The sequence below is a fragment of the Dermacentor andersoni genome, chromosome 3 (assembly GCF_023375885.2).
Source record: "Dermacentor andersoni chromosome 3, qqDerAnde1_hic_scaffold, whole genome shotgun sequence".
NCBI classification, from domain to species: domain Eukaryota; kingdom Metazoa; phylum Arthropoda; class Arachnida; order Ixodida; family Ixodidae; genus Dermacentor; species Dermacentor andersoni.
In genome coordinates, this window is record NC_092816.1 from 22027233 (window position 1) to 22047647 (window position 20415).

General features: G+C 41.7%; 1 protein-coding gene across 3 annotated transcripts in view; it reads left to right on the forward strand.

Annotated features, from left to right (window-relative positions):
• Positions 1–19859, forward strand: part of LOC126519086 (uncharacterized) — a 61466-nt gene extending 41607 nt beyond the window's left edge. Inside the window, exons 10-11 of one of the 3 annotated variants that reach the window (XR_008610145.2) lie at positions 5614–5712; positions 9357–19859. Coding sequence is in view for 2 of the 3 variants with exons in the window: in XM_055065424.2 (XP_054921399.2) it covers positions 717–863 (147 nt within the window). In the remaining variant the exon portion in view is untranslated. Of the gene's footprint in view, positions 1–716; positions 2027–5613; positions 6176–9356 lie in introns of those variants that run through there. The other 2 variants (XM_055065433.2, XM_055065424.2) reach the window with 2 other exon arrangements.
• The last annotated feature ends 556 nt before the right edge of the window (positions 19860–20415 follow it).

The window sequence follows — 20415 nt, forward strand, 5'->3', positions numbered from 1 at the left end:
TGAAATGCACGTGAATGAATTTGTCTAAGTATTGCTTCTCTTTCCAGTAAACAATGCTAACGATTCATTGAAAAATGACTCATCCCAATGAACCATTTAAAGAAGAGCAATGCATTACTCGAAAGAAATCTAGTGCATATTGTTTCCAGTACAGTGGAGTAGCTGCCAACAATTTTTTTGTTACTGAGATTTAATTAGGTCGTTGTAATTAAGTATCTAACTTGAGACATAATATTCTAATTATCAAAGTGTCAATGAGGCATCTGTAGGCAGAGCCAAGGGACATCTAACTGTGGTATTTTCAGCAATGTACTAATTGTGTACTAATGTTTTACGGTTGATAAATAAACACTGTGAAATATGAAGAATACCACATGACTGCGCTCCCACCCGCATCATAGAGCAGCGCCCTCGAACATGCTCCTTCTGAGTTGGCCAGAACGAAATAAAGGAAGTAAAAAAAACATTGTGATTGAGCTAGTGCCTTACCTGCCATGCCCCTGCCAAAGTAACACGTCACGTTTGGTGTTAGTTGGAAACAAGGTGTGATAGCTGTTGTCTTAGTGTAGATAAATTGCATGGATGCTTTCTTTTTTTTTTTTTTTTTGCCACAACACCTATCACCACAAAAGCGAATTGACAACGTCAGTGCAAATGTTCAAAGGTGTGTTTTGTTTCGTCCCAGTCACCAGTCACCATTTTCGCGTTTCATGCAGGGTCATGAGCAGAAGGAAAACATGATCCTTGCCTTGAGAGCTGCAAATAGCAACAAGAGGAAGGCTGCAAATATATATCATTCATGGAAGTGTGGTGGTAGACCAAATGCATCGACTATCATCAGAAATTGTGAAAACCTGAGATAAACCAACAGCTTCAAGAAACATCGGTGGAGGATTTCATCTTTGACTCCTAGCCTACGCACGCATGTTCTACAATTTACGGCCTCAAAACCTCATGCTAGCGTTTAGGACTTGGCCGCCCAGGTACCAGTTACAGTTTGGAGGATTTAAATGATGGCCTTTCACCCGTACCACCTTAGCCAGCACTAATGCTTGGAAGATAGGGACCTGTAGAATCACCTAGATTTCTTGAATTGAGTCCTTACAAAAGCCGATGCATCACCAAATTTTTTGAGCAACATCGTGTGCACAGATGAAGCCAATTTTCGCAGAAACGCCCAGGTAAATTTGCATAATGCACACTATTGAAGTGACTCCAATCCACTTTGGGAAAAGCACAATCGGCACCAATACCAGTGGTCGTTCAGTGTGTAGTGTGCAATTTACGCCGGTGCTATAATCGGTCCCATCTTCTTCGATCACACACTCACTGGACAGCGTTATGTGAACGAAATCCTTGAAAGAGTGGTGCATGAGTTTCCCAGCGAAGTCCCACTGTCACGTTTTCCACTTCTGTGGTATCAGCAAGATGGGACACCTGCACACAGCAGCTGAGCACGAAACTGGCTGGATCCAACTTTTCATGCTCAATTGATTGGAAGGCACGGGCCTGCAAATTGGCCGGCTAGGTCACCTGATCTCTCTCTGCTCGATTTCTTTCTTTGGGGTTATGTGAAAGATTGTGCTTACATGATCAAAATGGACATCAGATTAGCTCAAGGCAAGGATAATGGATGCCTGCCGTAGAATTCCAGCGTTGATCATCAAGAAAGCCTCTGAAGATGTGATAAAGCAGACTCAGTACTGCCTAGCTGCAGAAGGCGACCTATTTGAACACGTCCTCTAGGCAGCATCTATTGTTCAATGGGCTTTACGAATTCATACATAATAAGGGTGCACTGAAACCTAATTGTGTGTGTGTCCTTTTTTTTTTCGCAGGCATCTCGATTGCCAATTTGGCTCACTTAGAAGTGGTATATTTACTTTTCTGAACACATCGGTTTTCTCTTTCCTTTACACGTGGGTCACTTCCCGGTCTGTTTATTTCACTTTCATTTTTTTCCACGAACCTGTTTTTGCAGCATGTATGCACTTTCATAAAAAATAAAACCGTCACTTTAATTTGGCTTTGGTGCAAAGCAAGTTTTTGGCACTAAATATACCCATATAGCTGCATGCACACTATTTTGATGCGGTGCGAGCAGTGCCGGGATTTTGAAACATTCCATGCCTATTCCATTGCTTTTCGCATTTCATGTGGGGTCAAAGTGGCGCATCAGCCGTGTTATCAAGGGGCTTTTGTTATCAGTGTGAGCAGTCGGCCTTGAGAGACGGATATTAAATGTGCTGTAGAAATGAGAGGAAGGAAGAGCTGCGAAATGCGAAACCTGTTGGTGCTCCTTCCGTACCATTATCAAGGTGATGCACGGTCTCTTCAGGTTTGTGACAGGCAGTGCAGTTGCTTTCAATCAGCTTATTTAAGGGCGTTGCTTTATGGTGTAGGTGGGAGCGCAGTCACATGATATTTTTCATATTTTGTGAGGTTTCTTTGCCAGTTGGAAAAAAATGTACACAATTAGTACGTCACTGAAAACACCGCAGTTAGATTTAGTTTGGGAGTGCCTACGAATGTACTAATGACACTGATAATTAGGATAGTACTTCTCAAGTTAGTCAATTACTTGCAGTTAATGAAATAAATCTAAGTAACAATAAATTACTGGCGGCTGGAGTAATGCTACTGCTCTCGTTTTGAAGTCTTGGTGCATGATAGTTGGAGCGCCCTGTATAGTTCACTAACTGAAATTGGGCCAAGCCGGATTCACTCGAAACCAGAATCAACAGCAGTCATGCACAGCAGCGCTTATACTCGGAATCACAGAAAAAGAAAAAGAGAGAGAGAGAGGCTGCAGTTTCGCCGGAAAGGCGAAGCAGTATTAGTGATAGCCAAGTATACGACAATTACATCAAGAAAGGTTACACCACCAAGAGACACCAAATTTTTGATGCTGTAGAGGACTCAGGCTGTGAAGCTGAACTGTCTCTTACAACAGGTGACGCACACATGCATGCATGCACGCACACACGCATGTGCGCACGATGCCCTGGCAAGGGCCCGGGTTGAAGACTTGGAGTGATCTGAATGCTCTTCAACGAGTGGTTTGGATGAAAATGTGTGTGGCCAAAGTAAAAAATCTTGTGGACTCCGACCGTCGTTTGAGTATCAGATTAATCACCTAAGACCTCAACATGTGCAAAACAACTGTTTACAAAATCATTTCTGAAAATTTGAACATGTGATAGGTTTGTTCGAAATTGGTGCCAAAAGTAATGAGTGATGAACAAAAACGAGTTGACGTTTCCCGTGAGCTGTTGGTGCAGTTAGAAAGTGAACAGGACTTTTTAGATGGAGTAATAACAGGTGATGAATCATGGGTGTTCCAGTATGACCCTGAAGCCAAACGCCAAAGTTCGGAGTGGTACATAGTGAACTCTTTGCTTCCCAAGAAAGCAAGAATATCAAAGTCCGAGGTAAAGACAATTTTCATTGTCTTTTTTGAGAAGCACGGGGTGGTGCACAAAGAATTTGTACCTCCGGAACGAACCGTCAATGTTGTGTTCTACATAGACGCCCTTGAAAGCCTTCACAGAGCTGTCAAATGGAAATGACCAGAGACTGCCGATCGCTGGCAGCTCCACCACGACAACGCTCCAGCCCACACCGCCTTCATTTTAACCGTTTACCTGGACCGGGTAGGGGTTTCAACCTTGTCGCAGCTACTACACAGCCCCGATGTGAGCCTGGCAGACACTTTTTCCTCATCCCAAAGCTTAAGAGAAGCCTGAAAGGTCACCGTTTCGATGATGTTCCCGCCATCGAATGGGTTGTCACAGAATCTCTGTTAGAGGTTATGGCAGCTGACTTCCAGGGAGCCTTTGCAGTGTGGGAATCACGTTGGCAGTGGTGTATCGACGTCCAAGGAGATTATATTGAAGAATTTGAAGAGAATGTACCTATTGGATCAATAAGTTCTTTTTACCAGACCCAGTCTCATTACTTTACGGACAAACCCTGTATACTACTAAAGCAAGCTTTGCAAATCTGCAGGGCTGTTAATTGCCTAATTTTCTTATTAGGAGCCTTTAAATAGCACTGAAGCAGACACATACACCCAGTGGTTGGTTGGTATGACTAAAGTCTCGGTCAGCATGTCGCTTCTGAGATTTTCTAGCGCACCACAGGAAGCTACAGGCAATGGATAATCTCTGAAATCACGCCAAAAAACTTCATTTTAAGTTGTGTGCCACTTCCGGCAAGTGGTAATAGCAGTGTCTTTTTCAGTTTGGTATCAAGAATGCCTATTTTGCAAACCTCTAACAACACATCTACTTGTATCACAAATGCAAAATTTTGCATGAGGGCTGCCATATATCCACACTGCCTGATATCGTGCTTCTTACATGGCCCAGAACTGTATTGCAGTTGACCTTTAATATGATGTTTCCCAAGAGATTTCCTTATGCCATTAATGGAAAGAGAGTAGCTTATAGAAGGGATTAGAAAAGTGACACACGTTGTCTTTGTGGGCAGAAGGATGTGTGAGAAGAATGCCAAACTAAAAATAAAAGCAGCTCCAGCTTACACAACACAAGCGACACACGAATGAAGCTTGCAACTGTTTAATAATATAGTGAATTTTTGTACCTAACTCTCCTCAAAAATGAGGAAAGCAACACAAGATATTGTAATCATTCTTAGTGTGAGGTAATATTGTGATCAAAAAGACAGCTAGTTTTCTTGTTCTCCCTCAATGTTTTAGCAACCCTAGCCATTGTCAAAACTTTGTATGGAAATATAATGTATCCAACTCGCATTAGCTGCATTTTAAGGTAGCTTCTTTAAATATAATCTTATGCTTGTTCTATGGTAAATTTTGGATCAGTCATGCCACTTAATTGAGACTGTTTCGCAAGGGCTATCCACTTGTGGGCCCAAGTTCATCTGGATACCCTCGCGAGGAATTACAAAAGCAGGAACTAAGCCTCAAGAGTAAACAGCATTTGCTTCTCAATCAATTCATTCTTTGAAACTGCTTCAGAAAAATTCCATGCTGGAGGAAATTTTTTACGAGGGTCGCAGTTGTGGAACAGCTATTTGATCTTTCGGCACAGATCTTAACTGGGGCAAGCATCTCGGAAGCGGTTTTGCCCAGGTGAAAGCAAAATATAATCACATACCACTGCTCCAGCAAACACTCCATTTTTGACGTTTTCTGCCTTGACAAAAACTGGAAGGCAGCTTTTGCGCCACTTCAGATTCTCACTGCGTCAGAGCTCGGACGCGTCTGCCACCCAGTGCATTACTTAGCTTAGTACCTCCACCAGAAATCCCACGTTCAGGGAGCATGCTACTGTCGAATGCAGTGCCCTGTGGCAGGCAGTCCCATTTACCTACGAAGCCTGTATACTGTTTATTTATAACCAAATTAGCCAAAGTGAAATTCTGTTGCAGTTTGCCTTTGAAGTAAGTAGGCTGGAAAGTTCCTAACAAAAATGCTTTTAAATAGTTGAATGAAAATTAACTGAAGCTCATTGTCGTTCCTGGTTTGTGTTGTATTGATTGTAGTACTTTTGCTGGCTGGGCAAAAGCTTCTTTTTTTTTGTGTGCGACTGTATAATTGTTTTTTTTTTTCCTTTGCATGGTCTGAACCAGGAAAACCCAATGACATCACTTTGAAGGTGTGCCTACTCATTTAGGCCAGGAGGGAGGAGCTTCTCAATGGATATTCATCCCCAATGCCATCTTTCAATGGTTGGTCTCGTATAACTTTTTTTTGTGGTGCCAAAAGAACATCATTTAACCCTTAAAAGCTCAGACTCTATTATTAAAGGAATAAGGTGAAACGTGAAGCAAACAGCTTGCATGTTTGAAAGAATACAGCACAAGGTTTTAAGATCCAAATTATTTTAAATTGCAGGAGAATCCGCTATTCCTTTCGAAATATCCTGCATTCCAATATTGTGCCTTTGCTCTTTGCGTTGGGCCCTTTCAGCTCCACTAACTAATTTAACTTGATATCTGAAAGTAGTTTGGGATATATGTAGCACTAGTGTGTTTGTCGAGGATGTGAAATGTGAAGTAAGTTGAAAGAGTGTAGGTAAGGGCGTGTTGGTATTCCATAACTTTGAGGTTTTTAGCGAACGAAAAGGGACGAGAGACAAAGGCAAGACGTGCTGTGTCCGCGTCCGTGTCCATAGCCCTGTGTCCGCGTCTTGCCTTTGTCTCTCGTCCCTTTTCGTGCACTAAAACCCTCAAAGTGAAGTAATTATTGGGCATGAAATGGCTTTTAGCTCAGTTGGGCTCAATTTTAGAAGACAGGTGTAAAATCTTGTGAAAGTTGTTTCAAATCAAGTGAAGGTCATTAACAAAAGCTTTTTTTGAAATTAGTCCAAATGAACATGTTACAAATCCAGCACAATCCACCTGTTTAACAAATGATTGAGTAAAGTGTATTTCCCTTTGGTGGCAGATCGAATAGAACCCAGATAACATTGGGTAGATACAGCTGTATGTCTAACAAGCTAGCCATTTAGCTATTACTACTGCATGGTGCGACACATCATGCATGTTATGGAGTAATCATATTGCTTACTCTGAGAGTAGCAATATCCACTTAAGACCTGAGGATAATAGCTCATACACTTTTTACACCTATTCATCAATATACTATAACAAACATGAATATAATGAATTATTGAGTATAACAAAGTAATTCTTCCTGATACAAGTTTGTAACAATAAATGTTTTTCCTTGCATAATGAATGCACCTTTTCTTTCTGAAAAACTGAAGCAAAGTTGACGGGTGCATGTGGCAATTGTCAACGGTGACCAAAAGTGTTAATCAGCAGTAGCTGTCTCCATGTGACGATGCTGCATAGGTGGTGGTGCCCCACTCGTCATGTAATGTTCTGTACATCTCGGAGCTAGAAGTGCCATGGCTTTATAATCAAAGGGGAGGCTGCGTCGGGACGTTACAGCAACCGTGCGTGCATGAGGCATGCACCTTGCTGGGGCCAAGGCTAATCGGCCAGTGGTTGGCGACAAATGCAGGAAGACTGGACAAGTGTGTTTATAGTGTTGAATTCGTTCTTTGTGCATGCAGTCTATTGTAGTTGGTTAAGTTGGTTCATTAAATAGCTTCTTGCTTTCGTCAACCTCTGGCTTTTCCTCATGAACACTGCATCAGACTCCGTCAAGAATATCCAATTCCTAATCGCTAAGGTTTTCAACGTCCGATATGATTCTGAGCATGAACACACTGAAATCGTGCTTGGTACTACTATGCCATCACATGCAAAAGCGTGGTTTCATTTTGGATGAGTTGGCTTGGCTTGGTTTGTCTATCTACAGAATAAGGACACCGGGGGCGAGCCATTATGTACACGTGTACATAGAGAAAAGAAAAGCAATAGAAATGTAAGAAAGGTCTGTGCAGCAACGCACACTTATTGCAGCTGCGTTTCATTGTCGAAAATGGCTGAAAATGTCAAAATGAAGATGGTTGACATAAGTTGCATTCATTCCTGTAAAAGCTGCCCATCGTTCTGCTTTCCTAATTTGAGAGGTGGGCTATTGGCATCGCTCACACTTTACAGTATTGCTGACGTCAGGATTCCTACTTTTATCACTAGGATCAAAAATTATGTTTACGAAATTTGCACATGTTTTTAAAAGTAACCACTGCAGATATAAACACTTCCAAAGTTAACCTTTTTGTTGTGGCATAAAAAACTGCACCACAAAAATCGGTCGTTGGCTCCTTTGTATATGTTAGGCAAATTTTATAAGAAGTTCTTCAAAAGAGTAAAAATTGAAATGTTTGTAGTAAATATTATACACATACACTATTTGCAAACAGTGACAGCTTTCAGGTCTTCAGTTCCTGGAAGGTGGCACACATCCGATTCATAGCTTGTCATGCTGAATCCACCAGTTATGCAAGCAGACTTCGTCAGCAATGAATTGCCTTCTGGCAGTACGATTCCCATGCTCCATGGCATACTCCACAGCCTTTGACTTAAATCCGGTCATGTAATGGGAATTATGGCATGTTGCCCTAAGAAAAACACGAGACAGGCAGAAAGGAGAACAATAGACAATGCTGTCTCAAAAGGGTGCGTTCAAAGCAGAAAAAAAAAAAGAAAACATTGAAATCCCACACACTGTGGCATTGAAGTGAATCTTTGATGAACTGGCAAGACAAAGTGGAGCACCACAATAAGAAACACAGTGTGTATTTCGGCATCGAGCACATCCTATAATGGTCATCAGCCATGGTAGGGTACCTTGCAGAGCAAAGGCAAGTTTATTCAGGGGTGATACTCTCAAGTGACTTCTTTCAGTGATAGCATTACCTTCAAGAGTTTCCACTTGCCTCAGCAGTGAATGTTACGAAGTAGACAACTGAGAATGTTCTTGATGCAGTACGAAGATAGCAAACTTGGCACAGCACCAGAAACTGTTGCCTGTGTGCACCGGCAAGTCACATGAACCTTTTTGAAAGTGATCGTATCCCTGATAGAAACAGCTTCTGCTTTACGAGACAGCCGACAATCATCACCATCACCAAGACATGAGAGGTAGGCAAAGAAAGCTTCAGGGCTAGTGTACAGCTCACCAGTTTGCTAGCTTCTAGCTGCGCTACTGTCTATATGTCATTTTGATTTTCTGTTGAACTGGCACCATGGTGGAAAGCATTCATTCTTCTGCTGAGAGATGACTCAGTGGCATGCACCATCATCTTTAGCCAAAGTGGGTGAACCAGAAATCTACAGCACAGCCATTCATTCGTGGGGCTGCACGAGACAAATGTTTGGGGTGCGATTATTACAAGGGGGATAATTTTGAAGAGCAAAGGTGGGGATGTGTTTGTGATGTAAGTGTGTTCATTGTGCAAGTGAATATGGTACTTGAACCACAAAAGCATGAGAAAGAGACTGCTTATGTGAAGGGAAGGAGCAGTCAGTATTGTTTATGTGTGTGACGATGATGTAAACGAGACAAGAGCAAATGACGAAAGGAAAGATTTTGCATGTGCGGAAAGATTTCTTTACCAGTGCCTCAACCCGCCGTGGTTGCTCAGTGGCTATAGTGTTGGACTGCTGAGCACGAGGTTGCGGGATCGAATCCCGGCCACGGCGGCTGCATTTCGATGGGGGCGAAATGCGAAAACACCCGTGCACTTAGATTTAGGTACACGTTAAAGAACCCCAGGTGGTCGAAATTTTCGGAGTCCTCCACTACGGCGTGCCTCATAATCAGAAAGTGGTTTTGGGGCGTAAAAACCCCGTAATTTTTTTTAACAGTGCCTCAGAATTTCCCCGTTGACATTTTCATCTGCATGTCGTCTATGGCGTCTGTAAGTGATGTGTGCGTTCATCTGTCTCTTTTCCAGGCAGGATCCACGTGCTGCCCCAGAGTACTGTCATGTCCTGCATAAGTGTGGAGACACCCTTACCGTGAATACCTTACCCATCAAACCAGCTCAAAATTATGTCAACTATGGCCTCTCTGATCAGGGTTGCAGAGTTGTATGCTAGTTCAGGGAGTAGTTGTATGCTATCCTTGTTCAGGGAGTATGTCTTTTTCTTATTATGTATCCTTTCCTAAATAACTTTTTATCAATATTTAAGGCAACTTTAACTTTAAGAAGGTTGACAAAAAGAAATTGTACAGGGATTTACATGTGCGAGGTGTCGAATCAAAAATGCTGTCCAGTTCAATTTGTGTTCAGATTCAGATCTATGCCTTTCTGTTTTTTTCAGGGTCAGTCTTGAGTGAGAGGATAATAGTTAAAGACAGTCAAGGGGTGTTCAAATAGTGCCAATTTCTGGAAAGTAGAGCCCACTCTATTAATGGTAATTAGAGCAGTCACAGGCAAGTGGACTATGAGGTGTCTTAGTGGTGGTTGTCTGAGGCTGTGATATGGGCTCATTGGAATGTTGACGTGAAAGCATTTGTATGGCACATCCAGCACATAGACACACACATAGTGCTTTATGTGTGTGACCTCTTATTCATCTATGTTTGTGTTCTGGTTGCACTAATTGAATGTTTATGGCAAGGTAGTTTGGGAGGGCACCAGATTAATGACTTTCATTCTGCAGTGATCACAGTAACATTGAGCATAAAACAGCAGCATGGAATGCATTGGTGTTTCACATAGTTCTGACCTACAGCATGTAATGAAAATTATTAGGGGGTATGGCTATAAGGCAGTCAAAGTAAACTGCAATTTACTCTGAATATGAGTTACGATGTACATATATAGGGTCTGTTACTCGTTCATAATGTGTGGGTCAACGCTTTCACAAAACATCATGCCGTGGTATAAAATATGTTGTGTGTTCTGTTGAAGCTGGAAATGCATTGGTGCTTTCATTGCATCATCAGTGCTGAACTTTATTCTGCTAAGAACACCATGGTCCAGAGAAATTAAGGTATTGAGCGTGCAGTTAGGTGATATTTCCCATCAGGACATTGGACCATTGTGTACAGATATGTTTAGTGCAGGGCAAAACAATATCTGAAACAACACGTTAAGTGATTAAGTGTGGGCAAATAATGGAACGCGGCCTCAACAGTTTATCAAGGGCATTTGTCTTTGTCAAGGCCAACATTATAAAGACATTGTTTTGACAAGTACCCATTTCAATATGATAGCTCCAGGAAGAGATTTGCCTTATTCTCCCAGAGTTATTCAAGTCTTGATCTTCCAATGGTTGCTTTGTTTTGTTTGGGTAATGCTTAATGAGCCTGTTTTGATTTATTGCTGTATAGTATGGCAATACTGCAGTTACTTTGACTGGTTCGTGGAACACTGGTGTATTTCACCACACATTTTAGTGGCAGATAGCTCAAAACTGGTGCTTCTCTGAGATTTCCGGCTAGCGGACATGATCTAACTTTGACTGGCTCTGTCACATGCGCCATAGAGCGGTGACATAGTAATTAATTAAATGCTTGTTGCTTATTTTCATAAATTGATATCTAATTAACGTTACTCAATGTTTTATGGCCTTGGTTACAACGTGTGTTGCAAAAAAATTTTCTTTGTTATTCCTACTGTACTATCTTTTAATTGTTTCATTTTTTCACTTCTGCTGACACATGCAGCATATATATTTTATGTGTAGTTTAATTTCCTGACAAATATCAGCTTGGTTCACTTAAGCAATAGAAAAATAGCAGTTTGCTTACGGTTCGGTTCGACACCTTGCATGCTTCAAAGTCTAGCTGCCCAATGTTGGGCCTAAATGCCCATGTGAAACAAGATCCCTTCATTGGACAGCCTTAAAGGACGAAAATCGGCAGAAATAACTGGCTTCTTTTAATCAATTTATCTTGTACTTTTTCTTTTGAATATCTTATTGTCTGCTTATTCTTGTTGTTCAGCTTTCAGAAAAAAGGAGAAGCACATAATGCATTTTTCATGCTGGATTGGTAACTCTGCAGTCCTGCTCTTGAGCCATTTCCATTATTTTTTTTCTTGCACTGTTGAACCAACAAGCAAAGACCAGGTGGTGCTGGTATACAGAAGTGCTTGTATATAATACAGGGCTGGTTTGTCAGTGCTGGTCATTGACACTACTGGTCTCTGACAGTACCCTGTAGCATTGCTGACAGCCCTGTGACATAGTGACAGCATTGGTCTATGGCATTGCTCACCATTGGCTGTGCTGGTCATTAGAGGTGCTGGCTATTGACAGTATTGGTCTGTACTGGAGACACTGCTGTCAGCCTTGTAGATCAGCACTAGTCTACAGCAGATTTATGACAGCACTGGTCATTGACAGTGCTGGTCTACGACAGCCTTGGTCTGTGCCACCGCTGATATACAGTGGTTCTGGTCAGTGAAAGCACTGGTTTATGGTAGTAGTTGCTTATGGCAGTTCTGGTCTGCAACAGTGCTGGTCTATGATGGTGCCAATCTGCAGCATAATGTTTTGTTGGTATAGTTGCCTCTACGATCTTCGTGTGTCTCCATGGGTGCTTTGTTCTGCCGTGTTTCCTGTTGCACTAGTCTTACTTTGTTCTTTTGCCAGCCTGTGGCTGGCTATCTTGCAGAGCTTTGCATGACGCTGATGGGAATTCTTTGGTGCAATAATCTGTGCAGTATATAGGTGAATTGTAAAGGGATAAACAAAGGCCAATATTAAATCACGCTGTACTGCCAGTTGGTAGATTACTAATTCAAGCCTCTTAAATGTTTATATAGAAAAAAAAGAGAGAAATGTGGCTTATTTGTAGCGGAACTTGTGATTGAAAACCATGCTGCTATTTCTTCCTCTCACACCCAAAATGCAGCAGTGATAATTTCATTGCCTGACGATGCTTATCTTGTAGTCCTTTCTTCTGGATTTTGGAGGCTTTCTTTCTGCACTACTTGCATGCAAAATTTGTGAGCTTTTATTTAGTTTTCAAATGCAATGCATTTTTACTTTTCTGTTCAGCACTTTCAGCAGTTTGACCAGTAGTTGCCAGAGTAGGTGGTCTTGCTTTGCAAGGTGAACGATGATGCCACTACCAATAGTATACTATTATATTATTTCCTGATATGCCAAATCTATGTTCTTAATAAGAGAGATATGCTTACTGTTTCACGCTATCTGTCTGGCTTTATGCAATAACTTTGTAGATCGCAGCTTTTAGGTAACTGTTCCTGTGACGAACGTTGTTGTCGGTGGCAGCGTAATCGCACAAACAAGCACAGCAAAACATGAAAGCGAATGCGGAGCGCAGTAGGGATGAAATACGGGAAGAGGGAAGCGAGAGGAGGGTGCAGCAGAACCATGAGGCGGAAAGCGGAGGAGGGTATGGCAAAAGCATGAGAAAAGCTTAATGCAGCGACAATGGCTATGAGATGGTGCCGGAGTAGTGCGCAGTGTCTGAGAGGTCGGGCGGCGGTGGCAGCTGTGAATCACTCCCATGCATCACTCATGTGCTGGCTCTCGCAATCTCTAGATTAGTGAGGCAGTCACGCCGTACTTCGCTCGATTTGCAACATGTCACACGAGACATTGTCCGCGCCAGTCAATATACCGCAAAATGAAAACACGTACAGAGCTGCACTCAAATTTTGCATTAGGGGGTATCGTAATCATTGAACTTTTTTGGTCTCCCTTTAATGACTTCATTTAGAATACTCAGACATGCACTTTTCTCTTGGTTGCAATGTTTATGATTTGTTTTGTTTTTTCTCCTAGTGCACTTTCTTCCTAGCTGTCCAGTAGCTGACTAAAGGTAAGCTGGGTGGCGCGGACTTCAGTAATCATGGCTCGTTGCTAAACTGATTGAATGCCCAGGTATTCATGCTTTGTTGGGATGTTCGACGTAAGCGGACTCAAGCCATAACCAGTTCATGGTTGGCCTCTCTTTTTTTCAAAATATCGTAGCAAAATAGTTGAGAGATTTTTAGTCTGGTCAGCATTGCTACTTTGGAGGCCTTGTACACAAAGCATGAAAAAACATGAGTAGGTTAAGCTGCTCATAGCACCTGTGCTACGGGGTGACCAAACAAAGTCAGAAGGAGGAGAGCGTGGAAAGAAGGTGTAATAAAAAGGAAATATTGATGAGCTGCATGTGGGGAAAAAGAGAGCAAGCTTGGTGCAAGGAACCGAATTTGAATTGCATCATCACTGTATGCAGTGCATTGAGAAAAGTGCGGCTGCTAAGAGCCCATTGTATTTATTTATTTATTTCCGATATAATACAGCACCAGCATAACATTATTGTACGGGAAATGCACATATGTGTGAGCACTTGGCCGGGCTGCAAGTATTATAAGGCCAAAAGTTGTATGTCTCGCAGGATAGGCTTTCATAAAGCTAACCAAAATGCACTGGGCAGGCTTGTGTAGCTCACCTCGCAAAAGCGAAAGGGGAGTCGCATATATCCTAAACACGCACCCAAGTAGCCATCAGCGTAAGATGGTGCTGATAGCACAGTGCCAGAGCCATCCGGTTGTGGCTGTCATAACCGTAGCCAACTTGTCCTTGCTTGTATGCGATTCCCTTGCAGAGAGGGAACATGCAGGGACATGCTAAGGCCACATAAATCTTTGCAATGCTGAAAATACTGGTACTTATGTGGCCTAAATAATGGTGGAGGCTGTTCTGTTAGCATTTTCTGAACTTTCTGTCCAGTTCACATCATGAGCTTGTGTGGTGGAAGATGATGGAGCAACCTTCACAGTGCTCTTGCCTAGGCTGCATACTCTCAAATCATAGCTGGGCAGTTAATGTGATAGTCAACTCTCAAGCTACGGGAGCTGTAACATGAACTTCTTGCTAGTAAAATTTGTTAGAACGACCCACTTTACTTTTTGTGTCCTGATGTTATGATGTCGTGGCAATACTTATGGAAACAGAAAAGCCCAAAACTAAATCATTCTATATTTTTAAGAAACATCCTTAATGTGTAGCATTCCAATTCAGTTTCAGATATTCCATTTTCTTTTGCACATTACATTACAGCTTTGAGCTGGGAAAGATTAAAAATATGACAGGTTTGTCACTTCAACCAATCACACCGGTGAGCTGGCCCCTTTAGGTTATAGCTTAGCTTTGGATTCCTGAAAGGCTTTGGACCAAGAAATACTCATAGCTTGGCTGGCAGCTGTGAGCCTGTGTACAACCATTGTTAAAAGAAAGAAAGCAACCAGGCTGCACTGTGTCGTGCCCGTGGAACTCTTATTGCTAGAAAAGCTTTTGAAGGTGGGCCTCCCTCTCCAGAAATTTTTAGCTGTGCAGTCGCCTCGAGAAGCTGACTAAGCATTCCTTGGTCAGTGGGCTGTCATGTGTGCTGTGACTTCATTTCTTTTGGCAAAGTTTTTACATGTGATTCAGATGCTTGTCACTACTCGACGATCTGCATGGAGGAGCAGGGTGCATGTTGCTTTTGTGTAACATGCTCCTGTTCATGTTGCTTATGAGGTACCTTTCGAACACTGTATTTCCTGAGCCTTGCTTTGGTATGGTATGCAGCTGCAGCATGCATTTTCACTCTTGCATGCTCAGTGTGTACAGTATTCAGTTCACTGTTTTCATTGTTGAGCACTCCACGATAGATACACTATGTAATTTGGCATATTCTAAATGTCGCATGAAAATGAATACCAGCTATACACGACTTTTCTGGTTAAACTGCTGGCTTATTCATGCATAAATTTCACATGAAGGTGGCTCCCTGCAGTGTACGTAGTTTACTATCAGTGATGGAAGTGCTGCACCAATTGTGTCATCCTGTGGCAAACAATCCAAGTGTGCTAGCATGCTCCAGAACACTTTTAGAATTAAGTCGCTAAATTTACCAAAGATTTGTGCGTTCAGTAGCAACCACACAGGCATGGCTGTGCATTGGCTAGCGTTTTGCTCTCAAAGCCAATCCTGTGCAATCCTTTGGAGGTTGGTGGGTGTTTGATGGTACATTCAAACTTGTCCACTGTAAAATGAGGAAAATGAATTGTTTTTGTGCTGTGCAATATATTACGCAGTTTTATAAGTCTGTGTCAATATGATGCTCTATTTATTGGGCAATCTGTAAGCAAAGCCTTGCTGTCAGCTCAGCTGTGCGGTTTTTTCTGCGTACAGCTCATCGGTTTAGTTATTGTAGTACTTTTTAGTGCTAATGACGATGAAACTACAACATATGACGTGCTTGCTTTTGTTAAACTTCTTGACTCAGTAGTTCTCCAGTGGCAGCCATGATTGTCACTCAAATTTGGATTCCACCAACCAAGTTTATAGCTTGACAGCACTGTACGAAACCAGATTATTACCACTGCAGAACACAACTCAGGAGTTGCAAATTTTAGCTTTAGTCGATCTAAATGGAGACATGACAGCACATACGCTTTGTTCTTAGCATCTATGTTAACGACATAGAGTAAAAGAAAATTGAATAAGCTATTGTTAGGCATTCAGTATATCAGTTGCTGTTATGTAGTACTGGCTTTATGCGGCTCGTGGTTTTGCTGCTGAAAAGTCATCGTGATGAAGCACATGCAAATTATTGACATTTGAAAAATCTCTCAGGGGCTGTGCAGTCCTAGGATTTTTGTTGTGGATGCAGAGTGAACATTTTTGTTCTGAATCTTATTAAAAAAAATCGGTGTCCCACAATTGATGTGGAAACTGACAAACATGCAATAACTTCACATTTAGCTTGCCGTGGGTAATGTGTAGCTGAATACACTGTTCTGCAAGATCCAGTAAAGAACATCTGAGCCTGCCTGTATGAAATCTTGAACTCTACCCAGCTGCTTCAAAATGCAATTCTTCAGCTCCAAACCTGCTTCAAAGTGGCAAAATTGCTGCTCCCTGAGCTACTCCAAAACATCTTTGGTCACTTCCACCCCTGTGCTATGTTGGATGCATTAGTGGTCAGTTTTGTTAAGGATAATCAGGATTATACAGTCATACGCAGAGATGCTAGGCAAAAAGAAAATAAATTTTGCATAATAGGGGTGCCAGCTTTCATTGAAAACCAAAGTGCACCGTGCACTGTGTTTTTCCCTAACAATGACAGATGGCACTGCCATCGTTGCAGTTCTAGTCTTTTCGCCTTAATTTTTTTAATTATTATTTTTTAAGTTTTGTCTTTTTACCTTATAGTCTGAGTGTATTACTCCCCCATTATGAAAAGCATGGCTGCAAGTTCAGTTCAGTGAAATAATTTACATTGTTTAGCATCACTGCATATCACCACATGTTCTGATTTATTCTTAATGAAGCTGGCAAGCAATGCTACCAAACATAATATCAAACCACATGGTCTGCAAACTACCACCTTTGTGTAAAATTTGAATGTGAACAAGCTACGGGTTTAATAACCAGAAAAGTTGTGCACAGCTGGCACAGCTTGTTGTACAATGTTTGTTGTGTATCACATTGGAGTAAAATAAGGTCAGATGATATACCTGTGGTAAAATTTGTATTTTATTTTCTGTCCTGACAAGTACAAAAGCATAGCAAGCAATCCTGCTGTTGTAGTTATGGCTCAGAATTGATTGTGGTGCATCTGTCAAACACTTACTGGTAAGGTATCACTTGGTATGCAAAGAAAATATCCTTGAGTGTAGAGGCTTATGCTTGGTGCCAAACATCTTGGGAACTTTCAAGCCGTCCTATACACATGAGTGCACAAATACTGCATATGTGACATCTGATGTATTCAAACTGCTGACATAATGCATGTGAATCAAACCAGTAAAGTGTTACAGGTTTGCTTTAGCAAGGAGAATGTATTTTCTCTGTATATTAATCAGTGTGCTGTTAAGCTGAGAGTAATGGGAATTTATTAAATGTTGAGAATGCTTAAAACTTTTCTTCAGCTAATATGCTGATGAACATGTCCAGCAAGGTAGTTTTTGTATTTGTTTGGAGCATTGAAGAAGCTTGATTCAGGTGTCCCACTATGCTAGAGTGTCATTCACACTTGTGCGAGACTTGTGCTGGCTCATTGAAAGCAAACGAAGTGCACATATATTTTTATTGCTGAGCTATGCAGCCTTGCACTTAAAGCTAGAGCTCCCTGCGTCTAATAACCATTCCTGATCCTCAGGTGCCATGCTAGTGGTAGACAGTGGCTGTTGGTGCGCGTGCTGACTATTTTTGATGCACAAGTATGCGAGTGACAATTTCAGAGCTAGTATTCGATTTTATCTTCTTTATAGGGCATAACAGAGTTGTAGTGAGTATAATAAGACAAGCACTAGGAGTTTGTGTATCTTCGTGATTTAAGTGGTCAAGCTTAGTGGCGTCCAGAGAGAGTGTTCTGTATCTTTGATTTAATAGGGCATAGACGCATTGCAACCAGCACAATTAATGCATAGGTTGCAAATTATTGTGGCACAAACTGCAATTAATGCTGAGCCTGTCACAGTACTATCAAAGTGCAGAAATGAGCTCTGTGGGGGTGAGCAGGGTTAAACTCCGATAAAAACTGTGCCGACAGACAATTGGGGCCTCTGAAGTCCTGTGGCAGACACCCAAGGTGCAGGAATAAGGATCACAACTGGGGTCTGCATTTCCTGTGGCTACTCAAAGCAACATTGCTTGTGTGCATATGTTCAAAGTGCATGAAACCTGATAAGGTGCACATAGGGGGCTTGAGGGGCAACCAAGTAGGAGTTTATCCCCATAATTTACAGTAATTTGAGAGAACTCAACTCATTTATCCATGTAAACATGCACAGTAAGATGTTTTGAGCACAGAGTGTGATGATATGGGCTAAAAAGGCTCAGTTAATGCATTGTATAAGTGGCATGGTATCCTCTTTGTGGTCATTATATGAGTGCACATCTATTTTTGTCACTGTCTTTATCTTTCTTTCTCTCTCTCTCTCTCTCTCCAGTTTATTTTTTCTCAAGAGACTTCTTGTGAGTCCTGAAGGACTCACAATTTTCCTTTTCTTTCTTTCTGCACAACGTGTTTGTAAGCAACTCCAAAGTTATCTGTTAACTAACTTGGGAGCTAACATTGTTTTTCAAGGACTGCACCGGGCAAAGAAATTGTCTGTGTTGATAACACAGACAGTGTTGGCAGGAAATTTGTCTACATTGACAAAAAAAGCATTGGCACTTCGTCTGCAGGTAACTGTATTTTACTTATTTATGTGCCCTTGTGGTCAATTGAAGTTATTGTTGGTGTTGTTTCACTCTTGGCACCATATGTCCTCCTGTCTGCTTCCCTGCAAATCAGTTCGAGCACCCTTTCACTGAAATTACCTGCATTTACAGACTGCTGATGCTCACTGCTCTGGCTGTAGAGATACCAGCGATAGTCATTTTGTGACTTGTAATGTTTGAGAAGTTTCAGATTCTGGACTCCACATTTGTGAAATTTTCGCTGTCATCCAAACTTGTCAAACTCAGTTTGGTGATTGAACTTGCACGCTCTAGAGGCTGCAGTTCTTTTTATGAATGGTACCATCTTTTCTAATGTTGGAAATATCAGTGTTTTCAAGGATAGCAATTTTTATTCAAATCTAGGTACCTATGAAGCTTCAGTTACGTGTGGCCATATATATGTCTTATTTGTCTATAACTGTTTGTGACGTGTAGTCTTAAGGTTTTCTATATGGCACGTGTGGTCCTGTAGACAGTTGTGACTCCAAGATTGGCCACAATACTCCTACTTTACAAAGGTTTATCCCCAAAAGTACTCATGAATGTTCAAAGTTGTCCTTGTCTGAGCCCTGTTCTACCTTTCAGCTTTTTCTTGTAGCTTAGGTTGCGGCTTAGTTTGTGGTGTGGCTAGGAGTTCAGTGCAGAAATAACTATGGACAGTTTTAGGTGGGTGAGTGCACATGTAAATGGTCAGAATTAGCTGTAGACTGCACGGAAATGTCCGTGTATCATTAAGCCAGGACCATCTGGAGGATAGTTTTGCTGTATGTGCAAGAGAGTATAAGCGCTCATGCATATTGTCCACTGCATCTTTCAAGGCCTGTCAGTTTTCACAGGGAAAGCTTAATTTATTTTTTGAGTCAGCTATTCGAAGCATAAAGAAACCTGCATGCTTGTTCCTTCACAAGTGTGAGTTCATGTCAGATTGTCTTCCTGTCAAAGTTTGTGCACTTGTTCCTTAATACAACGTGCAGTTTGTTCTTGTGCAGTTGTCGTCCCCTCAGGATATTCTGTTGAATATCACTGCCCAAGAAATTCAGCCGTGATGATTGTCGATACAGTGTGCAATGTTGCATTTGTGAGAGTGCAGTCTAGTCCTTTGTGTCAGATAACTCTTGTGATGCACTCAGCACTTTGATATAAAAGCATGTTTATAAAGCAAATATTTTTTGAAGCGACCAGCAACGTATCTGCTGCAAACACACAAAAGTATGCCGAGTCACCTTTATATTTGTTGTCAATATAAATAAAGCTTTCTCCTGGCATCAGGGTGTGCACGTTGTTCATTTATTACGAAAGCTTGCCTACGCTGACGTGCCAAGTTTACTGTTTTGATGTTAGTGTTGTCAGTGGTGGAAGCTAAAGGCTGCAAACACTAGCAGAATGTGGAATTTAAAAAGAAATGTTTAATTCCAGGCATATAGATGTAAGGCACTTTAATATTGTTGCCACAGCATACTGATGACACTGATTTTGTACGCTGAGAATGTTTCTCAAACTCTAGCTACATGTCTTCATGTTGTCTACTCCTCTGTGATTGCAGCTATTTGGGTCCCCGCCTCCACCGTCGTCTCTTGAGGATTGCTATAGAGGTCTTTTGGCAATCTTCAATGCTAGTGTGCTATTAGCTTATTACGTAGCACTCGCTGCTTTGACAATGTCGACTTCTCCTTTCAGGTTGACAGCATTAGCTTTATAACTATGTGCTTCTGCTTCTATCGTTGCTATAACAGTACACTCCATAACAAGTACACTTCCTCCTCCCCTGCTTCTTTGACATTTCTCTGAGGGGGATGGCACAGCTTACTTATTGAAAGTACGATA